Source organism: Lagenorhynchus albirostris, chromosome 4 (genome assembly GCF_949774975.1).
Source record: "Lagenorhynchus albirostris chromosome 4, mLagAlb1.1, whole genome shotgun sequence".
NCBI classification, from domain to species: Eukaryota; Metazoa; Chordata; class Mammalia; order Artiodactyla; family Delphinidae; genus Lagenorhynchus; species Lagenorhynchus albirostris.
In genome coordinates, this window is record NC_083098.1 from 103,611,710 (window position 1) to 103,635,105 (window position 23,396).

A 23,396-nucleotide genomic window follows, 5' to 3' on the forward strand; every position below is an offset into this window, starting at 1 on the left:
AATAGCTCTCAATATTGGATATTTATTTAAGATTTCTAAATGAAATAATTTCCCTCTCCTGCCTTTCTAACAAGTGTGGATATATTTCTTAAGTCAATTTCTATTACTAAAACTTGATTAAAAAAAAAACTGATTTCTTACTCCCCCAAAATACTGCTCTTTCCCCTTAATCTAAAATCTTCCAATGATAGCTCTGAAAATACCTTTATAAAGATAAATAATTGAATCTACTCAGTGGTTAAATTCTTTTGATTGCGAACCCCTTTGAGGACCTAATAAGAGCCCACCTCAAAATAACAGTCAAAATATAGGCAAAATTCCACAAACAATTTATTTTACTGCATTTGTATCTGGTATCATTCACATTTTTTTTTTTTTTTTTTTTTTGGTACGCGGGCCTCTCACTGTTGTGGCCTCTCCCGTTGTGGAGCACAGGCTCCGGACGCGCAGGCTCAGCGGCCATGGCTCACGGGCCTAACCGCTTCGCGGCATGTGGGATCTTCCCAGACCAGGGCACAAACCCGTGTCCCCTGCATTGGCAGGCGGACTCTCAACCACTGTGCCACCAGGAAAGCCCCTAAACTTTCATTTTTAAAAATTTTAATTCTATGACAAGGCTGCTATTAACTGTTTTGATTTGAAATTAAGGTAAAATTATGGAATGGTCTTGATAAGAAACATTCATTTATTTTTCACATGAACTTGATTTTGACAATTCTTTTTCACTACAGAAAATTATATAGGAGCAAACAGTATCAAGGCTCCTATAGCTCCGTCAAATGGGGTATGAGTTAGTATTAAATAGCTTCCTAATGCTCCAGGACACTTGTAAGCATTAAATTCATATTAATTTCTTCTGTCTGAAATGACCAAAACACTTATTATTGATGTTATGTCAGCAAAAATTAAAAGGATCAAAATCCACATTTCATCTTTAAAAGTCAAGTGAATTTATGTGTCTTTGGAAAGAGTTCTATGGTATTTCTTTTGCTGCAGTACTAGAAATTTTATATAGTTGTCTAACTCTAATCTCCTCTACTTGAAAACAACAACTTCTCAATACAATTTTTCAGAAGTACTCATAATGGTATATAGGGCATCTTAATGAACATTTTACCTCATTTGTAGAGTAAAAAGCGCTATACTTAATAAGCTAGACATAAATGAACCCTTCACTATCAAATTTTCTAGTAAGATTTTTCTTCCACTTAAATAAAAAGTAATGACCAGGGGTCAATCTAGCATTTAATGACCCATCCTCTAGAAAACCAGGAAATCGAAATAGAGAACTTACTGGTTTAATTTCTTAGCAAAACCTCTTTGAAAATGTAGTATTTTATTTCCTGGGCACCTATAAAGCCAATAGATTTCAAAATAGTAAACAAGACTCCCTTTAGAATTACTACCAGAATCACTCATGCCAGTACCTGCTGATATAAATAGTAATGACTTTGTATAATACAGGGAGATTCATTCATTCATCCTGGAGCAAAACCAGATGTATGGCCAAGCACTATAAATGATTCATCTGGACAAAGTACCAAGATTTTTCTTCCAGGTTCTTTGAAAAGAAACTGTACACCATTTTAAAGATAATACTTGACATTCTAAGTTTCCAAAAGGATCTCACAATAATAGAAATTTTTCTCTGATAACAAGCATGGGATGATAAATATAAACAAAGCACTGTCAGGAATTTAATCCTTGCACATTAAATGAACTGATTAGATGTCAAGTACTCCAAAAAAGGAAATTACAACAAAATGAAATTTCTGAGGACTGCCTTTTGACAAAAGTATGGTTTTAATTTTCTTCCTTTGATACAAGTCACAAACAGTTTGACCATTTCCAGAACACATGACTTCCCCAATTTCTCCCTAATTGTATGTTTTCTTTTTCTTGGCAATGTCATATGCAACATTAAAGGATGCTTCAAGATAAGGATTTTATGTTGGGGGAAAATTCAACTATTGGTTGAGTCTTTTAATATAATCTTCATAAAAATGATAATCCATGTTGTCATGTGTTATTTTCATGTTGAACATGCAAAGCACTCCCATTCACCTGTTGGCAAGCAATTTGCACTAAAATTCCTTGCAGCTTTTTTATCCCATTACGTTTGACAACACCAAGAGGCTACATGAATCACACTGTCTTTTTACAGGGGGAGGTGGAGGGAAGTATATTTTCCAAATAAAACTAGGCCCAAAAATGTTAAAAACATGTCCAAAGGAGTTAAAAAGTCAAATGCATTCTACTGATACACTAGACTTAATCCCCTCTTGTCTACTCAGTAGCACTCTAGCAACTGCCCTCTCTTCCCTATATTGTTTTTTTCCTTTCAAATGGGTCATTCTCATTAGGATTCAAACAGGCTGTAATTTTCTCCATCCTAAAATAATTCAAACCAAACCAAAAACTCTTTTTACCCCATATCCTCTCTTGCTACCACTCCATTTCTCCATTACTCCTAACAAAATAAAATCTTGAAAGAGTAGTATACACTGGCTGTCTCCAAATCCTCTCCCATAATTCTCTTTGGACCACTCCAACAGGCTTTGCCCTGTGCATAAACTAGGGCACATGAAAGTCACCAAACACTTCCTTACTTGCCAAAAATGGTCAACAATGAATCCTTATTAACCTGTCACCAGCATTAGACAGTTAGGTCACCCTGGCCTCTCTAAAACACCATCTTCACTTGCCTTCTAGGACATCACACTCTCCCCTAACTATCTACTTCACCTTGGTCTTTACTGGTTCCTTTTCATCTCTCTTACCTTAAATGTTACCTGAGGCCTAGGGAACTATAAAGTTGAGACCTCCTCTCCAACTATACTCATTTGTCAGGTAACATTCAGTTTCTAGGCATTGGATACTATTATAGAATAAAGACTTCCAGATTCCTCTCCCCAGCCTGGGCCTCTCTCCTATCTCCAAACCCACTTAAAAATGCCTATTCAATATATCCACTTGTACCTCAAACTTCAAACTTACCATGTCCAAAACTGAACTCCTTACCTCACCTATCTGCCGTAAAACCTGTTATTCTGTTTTCCCCATCACAGGAAAGGGCAATTCCATCTTTCCAGTTATTCTGGCCAAAATCCTGTTTTCTTCCACTTCTTTCTCTCACACGCCACATCAAATTTATCAGCAAATTCTATAGACATTGTCTTCAAACTTAAATTACCATCACTTCTCATGACCCCAATAATCACAACACTGGTCCAGGTCATCATCACCTCTTTCCTGGATTATTGCAATAGCTTCCTTATGAGTATCCTTCCTTCCATACTGTATCCCTATAGTTACTATAAGGGATCTGCAAACTATAACTCATGGGCCAGTTTGTTGCCTGTTTTTATACAGTCTCCAAGTTAGGAATAATTGTACATTTTTCAATGGTTAAAAAATAATATCTCATTATATGCTAAAATTATAAGAAATTTAAGTATCAGTGTCCATAAATACAAGTTTTACTGATCTACAACTACGCTTATTCAATTATGTATCATCTATGGATGTTTTCATACTACCACAGCAAAGCAGTAGTTGAGACAGACCATATGGCCTGCAAAGTCTACAATATTTACTCTCTAGACCTTTAGAAAAAAGGTTTGCCAACCAACCCATGGTCTAACCAACACTATATCCAGTCACAGCATAAAAATCCCCTACTCAAAATCTTCCAATTCTGGGACTTCCCTGGTGGTCTAGTGGTTAAGAATCCACCTTCCAATGCAGGGGATGCAGGTTTGATCCCTGGTTGGGGAACTAAGATCCCACATGCCGCGGGGCAACTAAGCCCTTGTGTTCTAGAGCCCTCAGGCCACAATTAGAGAGCCCGTGTGCTCCAACGCCCGCACACCACAACTAGAGAGAAGGCTGCATGCTGCAATGAAGAGCCCATGCCACAACAAAAGATCCCACATGCCGCTACTAAGACCCGACACAACCAAATAAATAAATTTTTTTAAAAAAAAGAAAATAAAAACTACCAATTCTTTCCCATCTCATTCATTGTGAAGGCTACATCTTTACAGACTAGAAATCCCTAGAAGACATGGATGACCAGCTGCCTGCAAATCATTTCTCCTACTATTCTCCTCTTTGCTCAATCTGGCCTAGCCATATGAGCTCCCGCTCCTTTAATATGTGAAGCAGAGTCCTACTGATGGACCCCTTCCCCTGCTCTTCCCTCTCTTTAGAAACCTCTTACCCAGATCTACAAAGTTCATTCTCACTTCCCTCTGGTAACAGCCCAAATTTTGACTTATTAGTGAGGTCTTTCTAAACCAAACTGCTCCTTTTCCCTATTTCCAGTCCTCATTCCCCTTCTCTGCTTTATTTTTTTCCATCTGACATACTACATATTGTTTATTTTTCATTGTGTATTTCCTCTTCTAAAATGTAAGCTCCATTAGGACAGCAACTTTTATGTTTTTCATTACCTATCTTACTGTTTTCTAAAGTCTATAATAATGCTGGGCATATAATATACACTCAATAAATATTTGCTATATGATTAATTTTTTAAATACCTTAAATAATTGACATTTCATCTTTCTTCTACAAAAAAGTTTTAATAACAAAAAAATCAAAACATAAAAACTGAGCCCTTAAAAGTCATCCATAATTATCATCATCAACAAGCCCTGGAATCAATTAAACTTAATAACACTAGCAAAATCACCACAGATTGAGTATTTATCTCAAGAAGTATAATCAAGATTTTAATCACAAGATAAATCCTACCTGCAATAGTAATACAAAGTGTTTACTTGCAAAGTCCTGATTCTGTAGTCCACAGCATCCCAAGCACAAAACAGCCAGATTTCTTACTGTAGGATGAACACTTATTATTCCAGGAAGAATCTAAAATGAATTAGAAATTAAAATAATTTTGACTAGGATAAGAAATTTACAATAGTATATTTTAAAAAATGCAAATTTCTGTATGATTTTGCAGACCTACTTCATTTCCATGTAGTCTATTAAGCCAAAAAAGTCAACTTTTGGTTTAAAAAAAGGTAAATATTGAATCAGTAAAACAGAAGAATACAGTCAGAGCAAAATATAGTCTGATCATGAGATACCTTCCCTCCACCTGCCGAAACTGACTCAATGGCTTCCCAATGCTCATAGAAAAGATAAAACCCCTTAACATAATATATGATACACCTCATTCTGTAGTCTTTCCCAGTATCACCTTATACCATGCTATCTCTTGCTCTCTGTTTATTCAATTGAGCTGATTTCAACGCCTCCCATTCAGTGCTGTCCACTAGAAATATAATGCAAGCCAAGTATGCCATTTAAAATTTTTTCAGTAGCCACATTAAAGTGAAAAGAAAAAGATGAAACTAATTTTAATACATTTTATTTTACTCAATATAGACAAAATATTATCAATACAACATGTAATCAATGTTAAAAAATTGAGATTTGTTTTTTAGCTGTGGCTTTTTTCATGTTTATAAAAAACTGAGATAATCTCTGTTGTCTGTACTAAGTGTTTGAAACCCAATGTAGTTTTACATTTATAAATATGTATAAATATATATATATATTTGGACTAGATTTAATAGCCACAGGTTTTTAATATCCACATGTGGCTGGTGGCTACCATACTGAAGAGAGTAGGTCTAGATCATTCTTCCCTCTTTGTCACATAGTTAACGTCTAACTCAAACATCACCTCAAGGTCACCTTCCATAAACAGATGAAATCTCATTATCATAAATTCACATATGACCATAAAGCTCTTCTTCATAGCAACTATCAATGGCATAAGCTTTCACTTGTTTATTTGATTGATGCCCCCCCTCACTTGACCAGAAGATCCAAAAAGGGCAGTCTATATGTGTTCTGTACACCATGTGCACTCTATCCCCAGCACTGGGTGTATAGATGTTCAATAAATATTTGTTCACTTAATATATGATTTTTATTTAAAGCACAGTAATTTCATTAAAATATTATAACTCCTATATTTAAATAACTTACTCATTTACATCCCTCTATAGTCTCTTTCAATCTTTAGAAAGATTGTTTTTATATACTTAAAATCATTATGACCATTCAATTTTGTGTTCTTTCTTCCCTCAATAGTGTTTCCCCACATATATATGTAAGTCTTCATATTTACTACTTCAATTGTGCAATTAATTATACCATCATTTATCATTCTCTTGCAATAGAACCAGACATAAAGTATACAAGCAGAACTTTAACAGTATCACTTTTCACTAGACATCTGCTTTGTTAAAAATAAAACTAAATTCTAACGGTTTAACAGATCTAGTTTTAATCAGCTCTGGACTGTTATAAACAATAATTGGTTTTCTTTACTACATTTAGAAACTCATGACAATCCAAGGAACTAGATTTTAGATCACATTCATTGGCTGTTTTTCACTAATCCCAAGTAAAAACAATTTGGGGAGAATCCTGGAAGAAGTTGGATACATTCAAAATTTGCTTTGGATAAGTAGCACTATTAAAAAGAATACTCTAAAGCTGCATGTCTAATACTGTCGCCATTAACCACATGTGGCTACTGAACACTTGAAATATGACTAGTCCAGATTGAGATTGTGCTTTGAGACTTAGTATTAAGAATAGAATGTAAAATATCGCAATAAAATATTGATTAAATGATGAAATTATAATATTTGGGGTATACTGGGTTAAATATATTAAAATATATTTAAATTAATGTATATTAGAATTAATTTCACATTTCTTTTTAATTTTTAAATGTGGCTACTAGAAAATTTAAAGTTACATGTGGTTTGCATTATATTTCTATCAGACAACGTGGTTCTAAAGGCTTGTGGTATTTATATCCCTCTGGTCAGTAAAATGGAGATTACCTATGAAGGGTTACTTTAGTAAAGTCCTTAAATATATAATAATAAACAAATTCCCTTCACAGGGCTTACAATGTAACCTTCTCAGTCTTTCTACACAGCAAGATTCTGGTACTTAAATATTCCTTATGTACCTCAGTATTTCCTCTTACTATTCAAAAAATGAAGATATTCTGCATCTCTTTCCAGCATAAAATAATTTTTTCAAATTTTCTAAAGGAATAATTATAACTTATATACCAGGTCATTTACATGCATTATCTTAATCTAATCCTCACAATATGAAGCAGCCACTGTATTATTTTTTCTTTTTTACCATTTATATTTATCAGATGTTTAAAATCGTCTTTTCATTCTTTTGAACCCCAAGGAACATATTACTTATAAAATGATGAAGGCGCGAGCTAAAATAAAGCCTCAAAGTGCACCAGCATACCAAAGATTCAATGATGCCATTCATGGTTGCACCTATACCTGTTGAAGTGCACATCTGTTTCAACAGTTCATAGCACAAAATAAGACACTTCTGTAGTGTTTCAGCATCATTCTAAAATGAAACACAAAATATTCAGCATTAGTAAAAATATATTCTGCCCATCCCTTAAATGTTTACTTTCTCGAGGCTTTTTGTCCAAGATATGTCGTCTCTATACACACTCCCTGCACAACCTTATCCAGTCACAAAACTTACCATTTATAAGCTGGTTCAACTATTTTCTAAGTTTCAGATTCATATATAAAACTGCCATAAGACATTTCCTCTTGTATGGTCCACAGGCTTCCCAAACTCAAAATGGCCAAAAGGGAACTAACCAATCATTACCCAAATTCCTCCTCCTGTGCTACCTCCATAAATTTCACTGCCATCTACCCAGCTGTCCAAACCAAAAGACCTAGGATACATTCTTGACTCACTCTTCTCCTTGTTACTAATTCTTAAATACTTCTCAAATCCATCACTTCTTTCCATATCCACCATCATTATCTTGTTCAGACTGCACTCATCTCAATCCTACATTACTGTTAACAGTCTTCAAACTAGGATGCCTGCCTGCAATTCATTTCCTGAGTAACAGTGATCTTTATAAGACATAAATCTCATCTTTAGTGGTTCACCATGATCTTTGGGTAAGGGACAATTTTTAAAATATTGTTTATACAAGGCCTTACATGAATTGGCCCTTAATTTCTTCCCCCCAGATTTATCTCTTATCTCTCCACCTCAATCCTTTAGTCATGTGGACCTGAAGTTTTTAAACACAACAGGCACTCTTTAACTTCTAGGCCTTCACACACGTTATTCCATCTGCCTATAACATTCCCTTAACAACTCACTGAGGAGAGATGACACAGAGTGCATTAAAAGCACAATCAAAGCCACTTGCCTGGGTTTGAATCCTGCCTCTACCATTTACTATCTGTATAACTTCAGGCAAGTTACTTGCCTTCTATAAAGCAAGGATAATTGTACCAATTCCATTAGGTCATAATGAGAATCAAATGAATTTATACTTGTGAATACCACAAAAAAAGGATCCTGTAACTACTTGCTTATATTATTTTTATTCAAATCTCAAGCTGAAACATTTCTTTTGGGGAAGCCAATACCACCCTCTCCATAAAACCCCTATACTTACCTGAACATAGCATTTATTATACTATACTGTAATTATACTGTAATAGATTTATAACCCTTAAAATAGGACAAATGAACAGATAAATGGTCAAAGCAGGTAAAGTTAAACAGATAATAATAACCATGATAGATCACCCTAGTTAAAATTTTCCTAATTCAGACCTGCAGTTTATATCATTTTTCAGTTTATATTTTCATTTTTCACTTTAAATTTGCTCCTCAAATTTAAGAGCCTATAACGATCCATTGACTTGGTCAAACAAAAGAAATAAGCTACTTAGCTATGAAAATAAAATTCAGGCATACCCACTGGGAAGGTAGGGTGTTAGAGCAGGGATATCTATGGCTGCAGAGCTCAAGGACATAACATAACTTACAAAACTCTCCTGTATAGTAAACTCTTCCCTATCCAGCATTCTCTTTTTAAGAATAATCAGCACTTCCCAAACCAAAACTACAGTAATAAATGATGTTTACTACAAAAGGCAAGATCCTAAAAGACCTCCTGAATTAAAGTTAATAGCAAATATTATAGTAATTGATACCATTTTACCTTACATTAAAATAATATTCATGTATCAAATACAACTAAGTTAATTAAAAAAGACTGCTGAAACGAAGCTTTAAATGTTATTAGATATATGTTTAGTATTACTTTTTCTAAAAATTTTTATTGGAGTATAGTTGGTTTACAATGTTGTTAGTTTCAGGTGCACAGCAAAGTGAATCAGTTATACATATACATATATCCACTCTTTTTTTTTTTTTTTAAGATTCTTTTCCCATATAGGCCATTACAGAGTATTGAGTAGAGTTCCCTGTGCTTTACAGCAGGTTCTTATTACTTATCTATTTTATACAGTATTTCATTTAAAATAACAAAGTTACTTAGCTTTTTCTAAAAACAAAAGAGTAATTAAACTTTAAAAAAATATGTGTATAATTGCACTGTTACTATAGAAATTCTTTTCCTAGCAGTGGAAAGGTCATGAGTCTTCCACAAATAAGAGAAAGATGCATTTTCCTTTTCTAAACCATTCAAGACAAACGAAACAGAACAAAACAAAGAGAAGGAAACCACTGGAAAGCAGGTTTCCTTGGCAAGGAAGAAAGACTTCAGATTCTAGGGATTAGCATGACAAGGGAGCAAATCAAATAAAGTCTTAGCTACAATAATTAAAGTTCATTAAAGCCTTTCGAAGTCCAAAATAGAAAGGAACAGGCGGAAAAATATTATTTTTGTATTAGTTCATGGTATTGTTAAAAATCCCTCCTAGGGCTTCCCTGGTGGCGCAGCGGTTGAAAGTCCTCCTGCCGATGCAGGGGACACGGGTTCGTGCCCCGGTCTGGGAAGGTCCCACATGCCGCGGAGCAGCTGGGCCCGTGAGCCATGGCCGCTGAGCCTGCGCGTCTGGAGCCTGTGCTCCGCAACGGGAGAGGCCACAATGGTGAGAGGCCCGCGTACCACAAAAAAAAAAAAAAAAAAATTCCCTCCTAAGTGAATATATTCCAGCAGCTGAGTTAAGAAAACAAGGTTTAGTTGAGATGATTAACAGCAGCTGAAATTTAATATGAAAAATGTATCTATACCTTCTCTATGTGGACTTCTTTAATTTCAGGTTGCTCTGTCTCTTTCAATAGGTTTATTTTGGCATCTTCTAATGCTTTTATTTCTTCTTTTAATTCTGATGCTTGATTAAAATCCTGTAAGTTAATGCAATTTTCCAAAGCTGCTTTTGCCTCAATAAGTTTAACTTTTATTTCAGCCATCTAAGAAAAGATATAAATTGTGTAAACACCAAACAAAAACTATTAATGTGAAATCTGTAGCAAACTGAAGAGTATTATTTAAAACCATTTCAACCATCTAGAAGTTAAGCAGTCAGGTACATACAGAAAAAGTGGTAGTCTTCCTGAAACAGAGATTGGCAAATCTTTCAGACTGACATAATCTGATAACATTTTAGATACTCTTATATAGTTTAATAGTTAACCAATAATTTGACTTTGTGCAATTTTGAAAATGTACAAGAAGAAATAAAAGACTTGCACAACTACAATATACTCAAGCATTTCTTTAATTTAGAAGACAGTTACCTTGAGTTCCTTCTTTCTTGCATCAGCTGGATCATTATTAACACCAACAGTAACAATGGGTGCCCGAATCTCTGAGATAATTTCTGTAACCTGATAAGTTATAATTCAGAATACATGCTTTAATATATGTTATATATCAGAAAATGACATCGAACTGTTATACAAAACTCCAAACTGTATCCACAATCTTTTGAAAAATAGAGCAAAATATACAAGCAAAAATGGCACACATTCTATTTGCTAGACAATTTTAGAAAAAAAATGACCAAACAATACATCTGACTAAAAACTCTTAAGATTATGGGAAGGTAAACAGGCACATAGACACTGAAGATAAATTCTCTTTCATATAGTGCTTTAAAACAGAAAAAATGAAAAGAGCATCTAATCTTAGGCACCATAAAACTAAAATTTTCTGCCTAAAATCCTCAACTCCCTCCCTTGTTCAGCTCCAATGGAAGTGGAATATAAAAAATTAGAATACTCTTTTATTCTTCCTTTGGGTATACAAGGCATAAATAATGACAGCAGATTAAACACTTTTCTTTCAGAGCCACTAGGCATTGGAGTTGGCCAATTCAGGAAAAAGCTGCATCCCAAAGGAAGATACCTTAAGCAGGTGCTGGATAACCACTAACTGGGAATGTTGCAGAAAGAATTTATGTTATGTATATCTATATAAGGAAGGAGTGGAAAAGACAACCTTTGAATTAACTCGCAACTCCAAGACTATACGATTTTATGAAAATCAACGATACAGGCCTCTCTTTTTGGGCTACCCCAGAGAAAATAACACTTGAATATAGTAAAATAATAGATAATATTTATTTCTGTATTTACCAAGCACTTTATGAACACTGCTTCATTGAACAATGAAAGATAAATTTCATTGTTATTCTTATTTTGCAGACAGGTAAAAATTCTAAATTAAATAACTCAGGCAAAGCCACAAATCGAGAAAGCGTCCGAGGGGATTTGAACCCAGGTATGTATAAATTCAGTCGGCCCTCAAACCTTCTAGCAACCAATGCTATATGTCACCTCTTCCCTAACCTGCTCCATTTCAAACTGATTCAACACAATGATAGGTATGGTAAAAGAAAGGAGATATTTTTTAAAATATGTGTGTGAGAGAGATTTGGTTTTAAGAAGTTTAAAGACTTGATAAAGAGACAAAACTAAAACAAAAGCAATTAAAGCCAAAAGTACTGAAAAGAGAATAAGACAACCCTCAATGTTATTGACCAAAATCTTTTATTTTTATCAAGAATGAAGAAAATTACTTACAATCTGTGTTCTCTTATTATCATCTATAATAATGTGGAGCAGTCTCTCAACAAGAAAAGAAATTAGGGATATTGGGGTGGTGGGTAGAGTAAGAATCTCCTGTAAGATAGCCAGCAGTCGTTTCCTGCATTCAAAAAGAACTATTTTAATTTCAGTACAAGAGTAGAAACACATTATATCTCTAACGTTTCACCTATTCTGCAGACTTAATTACAGACTTAATTTGTCTTCTTTTTTATATTTATCACTATAGGTACAAAAATATATGTACAGACTTTAGACCAAAATTCACGTTCTGAAAAAAAATTTATAAATGGCCCTATAATCTTTCATAAATCAACATGATGAAATGACAAAATACCATAAGTGAATCAAATCTTTCAGACTGTATTTATTAGAGAGGACTAGTAATACTAATAGAAATTTTTAAGCAAAAACCTGCAATTTTATTGATTTATTCTCAAGGAACTGAATTAGAAACTTATATTTCCATATATACATATATTCATATAGAGAGAGAGAAATTAGGAGAAAGAGAGACAGTATATAAATATATTTCCTCTTACATACTCCATATATATTATATAAGAGGAAAGAGAACACTTCATATAACACTTTAGGGAGCTAGGTTAAATATATTTAATCATATTGTAACAAGACTATATTTCAACACATAAAATTAGAAGCGCAAATAAGAACAAGGGTTTACATTTAAATGTACCTTCCTCCTTCTTCATTGGTATCCAAAAACTTGATAATTAGAATCAATTGTTGACCTATAAACTCTTTTGTCATCAAATTGCCAATATAAGAAAAATCACCTCTCTGTTCTTCATTAACAACCGGAATGCTCTGAATATAACTAAAACAAGCACAATTAATAAGATGTAGAATCTGTTTAGAAACATTAAACAGCTCCCCATTAAGTCAGAAAAGGTCATTTTCTGCTCATATCAGTCCAAATATATGGATATTTATACCATGTTATACTAATCCAGATCTACAGAGTAACTTCTGTGTTATTGTCATGAACTTCTGTGAACTTACTGGCTTGATTCAAAAGAATTTGGAAAATATATTTTCATTAAAGATTCAAATTTCCTATGGGAAATTTTCAAAAGGTACATATTTGTATCTCTCAAAATAACTATTTCAATGTCACTAGTATTCTCAATTATAAAGTTCTAAATCCCATCTCCAAAATCCAATTATTCAGAAAGAGCTAGTCTTCCCTCATCATCCTTAATTAACCATTATTTTGTTTAAAAGAATAGTAGTAGAAATAGTAATTACATAAGTAATGCATGAATACAACGACCTTTTTAAAAAAATCAGAAAAATATAGATAGCTTCATGAATTTGTAGTACCATTGCTTAGGGGCCCTACTAATCTCTATATTGTTCTTATTTTAGTGTAGGTGCTACTAAGCAAGCACCGTCAACTACCCTTTTATTTTTACTATCACTGCCCAAATTAAAGCCTTTTACAACCCTCACCTAGATAACATTCAAGAGTCTACCAGAAGGTCTCCTTTTTTGTGTGCAACAAAAATAGCTACTTAAAAACAGAATTAAGAGTTTAAGTAGAATTAAGAGTTTAAACCTATACAACTAGGTGCCTTTAGGTTGGAAGTAATATATGAAATGATAATCCTGATGAAAAATGTCATTTTAAATTGTCAACAAAAATCAAGTTATAAACACTGCAGAATAATGATGAATAAATGAACTGACTCATAAAATGACAGCCAAGAGTAAATAAAAGCTCATAAATCTCTGGCAATGATATTAGGACCTTCAAGGCCATCAGCCACCCTTTGGATTCTAGCAGGAAACTAAACAAAAGCTACAAAACTGATAATTATCAAAATCAATAAATCAGTAGAGTTACTGATTTCTGACAAGCTAAGAAACCTTCACTCACCTTTGAATCCCTCCTACTTCTCCATCCCAGCTTTAGCACAATGCATAGTATCAAGACTTTGAATTTATTTTTAAAAATACCTAAAGAGTAGTTGTTTCATTAATAATTACAAATCCTGAACTGCATAAATACAACTTAAAATCGACCTACCAATTTTAATTACCATGAAATCGTCTCTTTCCAACCATTTTTAAAGGTAGTCATTATAATGAAGAGACCACTCAAGAAAGTCTTTTTTTAAACTCTCTAAGAATTTAAGGTAGATTTCTTAAAATTCTATTAGTGTCCCTTTTTCTTACTCAAATTTGATAGGCCTCATTTAACATCCCCAATTTCTCTCTTTATGTGAACACCTCAATTAACAGGAAATCATTTTGTATCAGCATTCTGAGTCACTAACTCTTCCTGCCACAAAATGTCTGAGAATACACTTGAGATTATCAAGAAACAATTTTTCCATTTAATTTTGTCTCTGTTCTTGAGAAAACAAATCCTATCTAGTGATACTGCTCCAAAAAGAAAATCATCCTATTTCTTAACTATTCTTTCAATAATTAAATATGATCTTTAAAGTTTTCCTTTTTATATGTGAAAAAAACAAGTTGATCCAAGTAACTTATTTCAAAACTCACAGATTAAGTGACAAAGGAAATATAAGAATCCCTGACCTCTTAAAGTTAGAGGAACCAAGCTCTTTACATGTCAATTTTCAGTAACTAAGAATTAATCAATCTGTGAACCAGTCTTTGAGATGCTCACCCTCTGTTATTTAAATATAATATTTAACATTTCCTCATATTTTCTTATATTTTTTCAATCTTCTATGAGCACTTATTACTTTTATATAAACATATATTATTAAGCATTGCATCAAAATTCATTCCTTTTGGGTATATTTCAACATGGCCCAAACACCATTATAATGAATACTCCAGTTAAATATTAAAGCCTGAAATAATTACCCTTAAAACTCTAAGTAGATTCCCACGTTTTTCATGTTACTATGAGCTCAAGCTATAAGTCTCCATATTGGCTCACATTTAAGATATTTATGGATTCAATGTTTTGCATACAAAATTCAAATACGTTCTTAGCTTCGCTCCCTAACTTATATGTGGGGCCATTATACACAAAAGCAGGACACTATATTTCACACCAAGAGAATTCAGGCCCATAATCCATATTATATGTAAAGCTTTTTAAAAAATGCATCAAAATCATGAAGTTAAAAATCTACACACCAATATCTATTGAAAAAATATATAACCTTTGGCCCAGCAATTCCACTTCTGGGAATCAACCCTACAAAATCCCAAACATACATAAAAATGTAAAGAAAATTTAAAACACCTTCATCAGTGAAAACTGAAAATACCCTAAATGTCCATCAGTAGAAAAGTAAATTAAACATTACCACCGTACTATGGAGTGATAGGCTGTTATTAAGATTGCGATAGATTTGTACTGATATGTACCAATATAATGATCTCAGATAGTAGTTGAAAAAAACCAAAAATATGTATAATGTGTTATATTTTTAAAAACCATGCACTTAGTATATGTGTATGTGAATGTAGAGAAAGAGGGTTGAAAGTGTATACCCCAAATTGTTTAGATGTTAACTCTAAGGAGATTAATGGGATTGAGGAATTAGGAGTAAGAGGAAATACCGCATTTTTATTCTGTATATTTCTGTATTTGAATTTTGACAAAAATGCATTCATGTTTTACTTGTACAATTTTACTTGTATAATTTTGCGGTACGCGGGCCTCTCACTGTTGTGGCCTCTCCTGTTGCGGCGCACAGGCTCCGGATGCGCAGGCTCAGCGGCCATGGCTCACAGGCCCAGCCGCTCCGCAGCATGTGGGAGCTTCCCGGACCGGGGCATGAACCCACGTCCCCTGCATCGGCAGGCGGACTCTCAACCACTGTGCCACCAGGGAAACCCTACTTGTATAATTTTAAAGTGAACCAAGTAGAAACTAGAGTAATTCAAATAATTTAAGAAAAAGATATTTTGAAAAAACTTCTTAAAAAACAAAAGCCAAACCGTAACAGTTTTAATTAATACTAAAACTGGCCAGAGGTCCACCCTGTCAGTTGGAAAACTATGGCCCATGCACCAGAGAGAGCCTGCTGCTTGTTTTTATACAGCCTGCAAGCTAAGATTTTTACATCTTTAAATGATATATATATATGTAAATATATGTATAAAAATTATATGAAATTCAAATTTTAGTGTCCATAAAAGTTGATGAAAGATTGATCAGAAAACAATCACACTTATTCATTACATATTTTCCGTGGCTGCTCTTGCAGTACCACAGCAGAACTGAGTCGTTGCGACAGAGCATGGTCCACAGACTCTAAAATATTTACCGTCTGGCACTTAGAAAAAGTTTGCCAACCAATTTCAAAGAGCAACACATCATCATCAACTTTATGGAGAAATGTTCATCATTACATCTTACCAGTTTTAAGGAAATGTCCCAAAACATATTGACTTTGGTCTTTCAGTATACTGACCAGCACAGGATATTCTTTAGAAAGACTCAATGTGTATACCTATTTATCCTTGCCTGTCCAAAAAAATGGTTTTCAACTTATTCTCAATCAAGCATTGCTTTGAGGGAGGGGGCTGGAAAGTTAATACACACAACAACACAAGTACAACACAAGTACATCCCAAACCAAAGAAAACAATTTTACCTTAGTAAATACTCAGCGTATACTACAGGCTCTGGCAAAATCTGCTCTAAAAATTCTTCACCTTCATCTCCTTTTGATCTCAAATATTCACAAAGGACACGCCAATACAAAGCAATTTCAGGAGTTAATGTATCTGCTGGAATCAATTTCCTTCATTTAAAAGGGAGACAGAATATATCTTAATATCCAGTAAAAATATGAACTGAGTAGAAAAGTGGGAATAAGCAGACTTGATTTATAACCACCATCATTTTAACTGCAGAGTCATTAACTTATCTACACAAAAGAGAATGAAAATATTTAAACCAAAAGAGAAAAAAAAAAAATCAAATGAGCAAACACAATAGGGATCCATGCTGTTGGACTTTCCATGGTAAGCTAATGCAAAAATCAAAGTAACAAAACAAAACAAAAACGCAGCTAAAGTAGTCTATGATAAAGTAGTGAGTTCTAACACAAGGAGGAAAAAAAGGGAAAAAAGACATCCACCAGACTAAAGAAAAGACATGTAGATAAAAAGTACTGATACAATCTTAAGTAATGCAGAAGAGGACTAATTTTAATTGCAGAGGTTCATCCGTATCATATTTCAAATAATGAATACTTTACATACCTGCCATCATTATTTTTACAGATTTCTGCCAGTTCATTAAGAGGAGTCACTGAAAATAAGGCATTGAGAACAGAGACTGCCACTTCAGAAGAATTTTCCACATCTAACCGATGAAGCAACTCTAATATACTTCCTTCAGTGAAACGTAACCAGCCTTGGAGAAGATGCTTCTGCACTGCTTGTTTCACAGCATCTGTTAAGTCATTTGAAACACAGGTGAACAAAGTCTCCCTCTAGCTTCCATTTCCTATATTTTGTCTGTTTTAATTAACTCTTATCAGATCAATGTTAACTAAGTCGACATTTACTAGAAAAATGGGACCAGACAGAGGCAAAACAACGCATACTAAAGAAAAACTTAAAAGTACAATGATATTGTAAAAAGTGAAAAGTCACTGTGATGCTCACTTTCATATGAAAATGGAATAGGTCAGAACCAAATATACAACCACTACCACAGCCTACAAAAATATTTTTGCATTCCTTCTCCCCTGAGTTCACTGGGCTTCAGGTACTAGTCTAGACTATATATAATACCTATTATTTTACTTGTTGACTGACTTCATCCATTTATTACATGATTGATATGTGCAGTAGTGAATCATACAGGCATATGATTGAAAAACCTTATTCTTAGTTTTTAAAGTCATCCTAGTCATTAGTCCTTCAAACTCATGTTTTCTTGCTACAGCAAAATTAAGCCATCTTAACCTTCTCATGGGGTTTGGAAATTTAAAATATATCATTCTTCATATCATTGCTATAAGTTGATTCTCCAGCTGTAACAAAGAGAAAAGGTGGGGGGGACTAGAAAAATTATACTGGTCTGACCATTTCTAATTGTTTCGGATACACAGAACACATTCATAGGAGGATATACACAAAAGGGATAAGACAGCATTTTTTTTAAAGGAAGCGAAAGGGGTGAAAAAGAGATCCTGCCCTACTTCTGATGTTATTTTTATAGCCTTAAGCTTTAGTTTCTCCACACATAAAACACAGAAAAATTAAAACAAACTGCTACTTCTAAGTACCAAGACCTTTAACCCTAGAAAATGTATTCTATACAATACACGTAGATAAACTTTGACAGGCTGTGGGAATGATAGGCTTACCTGACCTAATTTAGGACACTCTCCTAAACCTTTTAAATCTAACCTCAAAATCTACTAATGTTTTGTCTATAATGATATCTAACTTACCTGATCTGTCATTAAGACCTTGTTGAAGGAGCATTACTCTCTGAGCAATGGACATAGCTCTCATGTGAACCTTTTCAGCTAAAACCTTAAAGAGATAATAAAAAAATGGCCATTAAACTCAATATAATTTATGTATTTTATAACTAGTAATATCTCCTTCACCTAAGAAAATTATCCAGAATTTCCAAAAAAATTAATATCTGGTAACACATTAATGCAATAAGATTCTACCTAAATTATCTACACTCTCCGTCCATAAAAATCTCAATTGAATTATTATGTGCCAAATATTTTTCAAAAGTATTTTAAGAGGGATTACAGCAGGGAAGATGGTGGAAGAGTAAGATGCAGAGATCACCTACTTCCCCACAGATACATCAGAAATACATCTACACGTGGAACAACTCCTACAGAACATCTACTGAACGCTGGCAGAAGACCTCAGACCTCCCAAAAGGCAAGAAACTCCCCCACGTATCTGGGGAGAGCAAAAGAAAAAATAAAGAGACAAAAGAATAGGGACGTGACCTGCATCAGTGGGAGGGAGCTGTGAAGGAGGAAAGTCTTCCACACACTAGGAAGCCCCTTTGCGGGCGGAGACGGCGGGTGGCGGAGGGGGGAAACTTCGGAGCCACGGAGGAGAGCACAGCAACAGGGGTGCAGAGGGCAAAGCGGAGAGACTCCCGCACAGAGGATCGGTGTTCACCGGCACTCACTAGCCCAAGAGTCTTGTCTGCTCACCCGCCGGGGCCAGGGCTGGGAGCTGAGACTCGGACTTCGGTCGGAGCGCAGGGAGAGGACTGGGGTTGGCGGCGTGAACGCAGCCTGCAGGGGTTAGTGCACCACGGCTAACCGGAAGGGAGTCCAGGGAAAAGTCTGGACCTGCCGAAGAGGCAAGAGACCTTTTCTTCCCTCTTTGCTTCCTGGTACGCGGGGAGAGGGGATTAAGAATGCTGCTTAAAGGAGCGCCAGAGATGGGCGCGAGCCGCGGCTAACAACGCGGACCCCAGAGATGGGCATGAGACACTAAGGCGGCTGCTGCTGCCGCCACCAAGAAGCCTGTGTGCGAGCACAGGTCACTATACAACCCTCCCTTCCCTTCCGGGGAGCCTGTGCAGCCCGCCACTGCCAGGGTTCCGTGATCCAGGGACAACTTCCCCGGGAGAACGCACGGCGCGCCTCAGGCTGGTGCAACGTCACGCTGGCCTCTGCCGCCGCAGGCTCGCCCCGCACTCCATACCGATCCCTCCCCCCGGCCTGAGTGAGCCAGAGCCCCCGAATCAGCAGCTCCTTTAACCCCGTCCTGTCTGAGCGAAGAACAGATGCCCTCCAGCGACCTACACGGAGAGGCGGGGCCAAATCCACAGCTGAGCCCCGGGAGCTGTGCAAACAAAGAGAAAGGGAAATCTCTCCCAGCACCCTCAGGAGCAGGGATTAAATCTCCACAATCAACTTGATGTACCCTGCATCTGTGGAATACCTGAATAGACAACGAATCATCCCAAATTGAGGAGGTGGCCTTTGAGGCCAAGATTTATTATTTTTTCCCCTTTTCCTTTTTGTGAGTGTGTATGTGTATGCTTCTGTGTGAGATTTTGTCTGTATAGCTTTGCTTTCACTATTTATCCTATGGTTCTATCCGTCCGTTTTTTTTTTTCCTTTTTAAAAATTTTTTTCTTAATAATTATTTTTTATTTTAATAGCTTTATTTTATTTTATTTTACTTTATTTTATTTTCTTTTATCCTCTTTCTTTCTTTCTACTTTTTCTCCCTTTTATTCTGAGCTGTGTGGATGAAAGGCTCTTGGTGCTGCAGCCAGGAGTCAGTGCTGTGCCTCTGAGGTGGGAGAGCCAACTTCAGAACACTGGTCCACAAGAGACCTCCCAGCTCCACGTAATATCAAATGGCGAAAATCTCCCAGGGATCTCCATCTCAACACCAACACCCAGCTTCACTCAACGACCAGCAAGCTACAGTGCTGGACACCCTATGCCAAACAACTAGCAAGACAGGAACACAACCCCACCCATTAGCAGAGAGGCTGCCTAAAATCATAAGAAGTCCACAGACACCCCAAAACACACCACCAGACGTGGACCTGCCCACCAGAAAGACAAGATCCAGCCTCATTCACCAGAACACAGGCACTAGTCCCCTCCACCAGGAAGCCTACACAACCCACTGAACCAACTTCAGCCACTGGGGACAGACACCAAAAACAACGGGAACTATGAACCTGCAGCCTGCAAAAAGGAGACCCCAAACACAGTAAGATAAGCAAAATGAGAAGACAGAAAAACACACAGCAGATGAAGGAGCAAGATAAAAACCCACCACACCTAACAAATGAAGAGGAAATAGGCAGTCTACCTGAAAAAGAATTCAGAATAATGATAGTAAAGATGATCCAAAATCTTGGAAATAGAATAGAGAAAATGCAAGAAACATTTAACAAGGACGTAGAAGAACTAAAGATGAAACAAGCAACAATGAACAACACAATAAATGAAATTAAAAATACTCTAGAAGGGATCAATAGCAGAATAACTGAGGCAGAAGAACGGATAAGTGACCAGGAAGATAAAACAGTGGAAATAACTACTGCAGAGCAGAATAGAGAAAAAAGAATGAAAAGAACTGAGGACAGTCTCAGAGACCTCTGGGACAACATTAAACGCACCAACATTCAAATCACAGGGGTTCCAGAAGAAGAAGAGAAAAAGAAAGGGACTGAGAAAATATTTGAAGAGATTATAGTTGAAAACTTCCCTAATATGGGAAAGGAAATAGTCAAGTCCAGGAAGCACAGAGAGTCCCATACAGGGTAAATCCAAGGAGAAACATGCCAAGACACAAATTAATCAAACTGTCAAAAATAAAATACAAAGAAAACATATTAAAGCAGCAAGGGAAAAACAACAAATAACACACAAGGGAATCCCCGTAAGGTTAACAGCTGATCTTACAGCAGAAACTCTGCAAGCCAGAAGGGAGTGGCAAGACATATTTAAAGTGATGAAAGAGAAAAACCTACAACCAAGATTACTCTAACCAGCAAGGATCTCACTCAGATTTGATGGAGAAATTAAAACCTTTACAGACAAGCAAAAGCTGACAGAGTTCAGCACCACCAAACCAGCTTTACAACAAATGCTAAAGGAACTTCTCTAGGCAAGAAACACAAGAGAAGGAAAAGACCTACAATAACAAACCCAAAACAATTAAGAAAATAAGAACAGGAACATACATATCGTTAATTACCTTAAATGTAAATGGATTAAATGTTCCCACCAAAAGACACAGACTGGCTGAATGGATACAAAAACAAGACCCATATATATGCTGTCTACAAGAGACCCACTTCAGACCTATGGACACATACAGACTGAAAGTGAGAGAATGGAGAAAGGTACTCCATGCAAATGGAAATCAGAAGAAAGCTGGAGTAGCAATTCTCATATCAGAAAAAATAGACTTTAAAATAAAGACTATTAGAAGAGACAAAGAAGGACACTACATAATGATCAAGGGAGCGATCCAAGAAGAAAATATAACAATTGTAAATATTTATGCACCCAACATAGGAGCACCTCCATGCATAAGGCAAATACTAACAGCCATAAAAGGGGAAATCGACAGTAACACAATCATAGTAGGGGACTTTAACACCCCACTTTCACCAATGGACAGATCACCCAAAATGAAAATAAATAAGGAAACACAAGCTTTAAATGATACATTAAACAAATGGACTTAATTGATAATTTATAGGACATTCCATCCAAAAACAACAGAATACACATTTTTCTCAAGTGCTCATGTAACATTCTCCAGGATAGATCATATCTTGGGTCACAAATCAAGCCTTGGTAAATTTAAGAAAATTGAAATTGTATCAAGTATCTTTTCCAACCACAATGCTATGAGACTAGATATCAATTACAGGAAAAGATCTGTAAAAAATATAAACACATGGAGGCTAAACAATACACTACTTAATAACGAAGTGATCACTGAAGAAATCAAAGAGGAAATCAAAAAATACCTAGAAACAAATGACAATGGAGACATGATGACCCAAAACCTATGGGATGCAGCAAAAGCAGTTCTAAGAGGGAAATTTATAGCAATACAACCCTACCATAAGAAACAGGAAACATCTCGAATAAACAACCTAACCTTGCACCTAAAGCAACTAGAGAAAGAAGAACAAAAAAACCCCAAAGTTAGCAGAAGGAAAGAAATCATAAAGATCAGAGCAGAAATAAATGAAAAAGAAATGAAGGAAACGATAACAAAGATCAATAAAACTAAAAGCTAGTTCTTTGGGAAGACAGACAAAATTGATAAACCATTAGCCAGACTCATCAAGAAAAAAGGGGAGGGCTTCCCTGGTGGCGCAGTGGTTGAGAATCTGCCTGCCAATGCAGGGGACACGGGTTCGAGCCCTGGTCTGGGAAGATCCCACATGCCGCGGAGCAACTAAGCCCGTGCGCCACAGCTACTGAGCCTGTGCGACTGGAGCCTGTGCTCTGCAACAAGAGACCGCGACAGTGAGAGGCCCGCGCACCGCGATGAAGAGTGGCCCCCGCTCGCCGCAACTAGAGATAGCCCTCGCACAGAAACGAAGACCCAACACAGCCAAAAATAAATAAATAAATAAATTTATTAAAAAAAAAAAGAAAAAAGGGGAGAAGACTCAAATCAATAGAATTAGGAATGAAAAAGGAGAAGTAACAACTTACACTGCAGAAATATAAAAGATCATAAGACATTACTGCAAGCAACTCTATGCCAATAAAATGGACAACCTGGAAGAAACAGACAAATTCTTAGAAATGCACAACCTCCAAGACTGAACCAGGAAGAAATAGAAAATATGAACAGACCAATCACAAGCACTGAAATTGAAAGTGTGATTAAAAATCTTCCAACAAACTAAAGTCCAGGACCAGATGGCTTCACAGGCGAATTCTATCAAACATTTAGAGAAGAGTTAACACCTATCCTTCTCAAACTCTTCCAAGATATAGCAGAGGGAGGAACACTCC

General features: G+C 35.8%; 1 protein-coding gene and 1 pseudogene across 2 annotated transcripts in view; both read right to left on the reverse strand.

Annotated features, from left to right (window-relative positions):
• Positions 1 to 23,396, reverse strand: part of NCAPG (non-SMC condensin I complex subunit G) — a 46,684-nt gene that overhangs the window by 16,350 nt on the left and 6,938 nt on the right. For both annotated transcript variants that reach the window (XM_060148449.1, XM_060148450.1), the window contains exons 5-13: positions 18,345 to 18,429; positions 17,143 to 17,335; positions 16,530 to 16,679; positions 12,617 to 12,757; positions 11,896 to 12,019; positions 10,609 to 10,698; positions 10,102 to 10,281; positions 7,312 to 7,422; positions 4,759 to 4,878 (exon numbers count right to left, since the gene is read on the reverse strand). In XM_060148449.1, the coding sequence (XP_060004432.1) occupies positions 4,759 to 4,878; positions 7,312 to 7,422; positions 10,102 to 10,281; positions 10,609 to 10,698; positions 11,896 to 12,019; positions 12,617 to 12,757; positions 16,530 to 16,679; positions 17,143 to 17,335; positions 18,345 to 18,429 (1,194 nt within the window). The remainder of the gene's footprint in view (positions 1 to 4,758; positions 4,879 to 7,311; positions 7,423 to 10,101; positions 10,282 to 10,608; positions 10,699 to 11,895; positions 12,020 to 12,616; positions 12,758 to 16,529; positions 16,680 to 17,142; positions 17,336 to 18,344; positions 18,430 to 23,396) is intronic.
• Positions 13,231 to 13,331, reverse strand: LOC132520173 (U6 spliceosomal RNA; annotated as a pseudogene).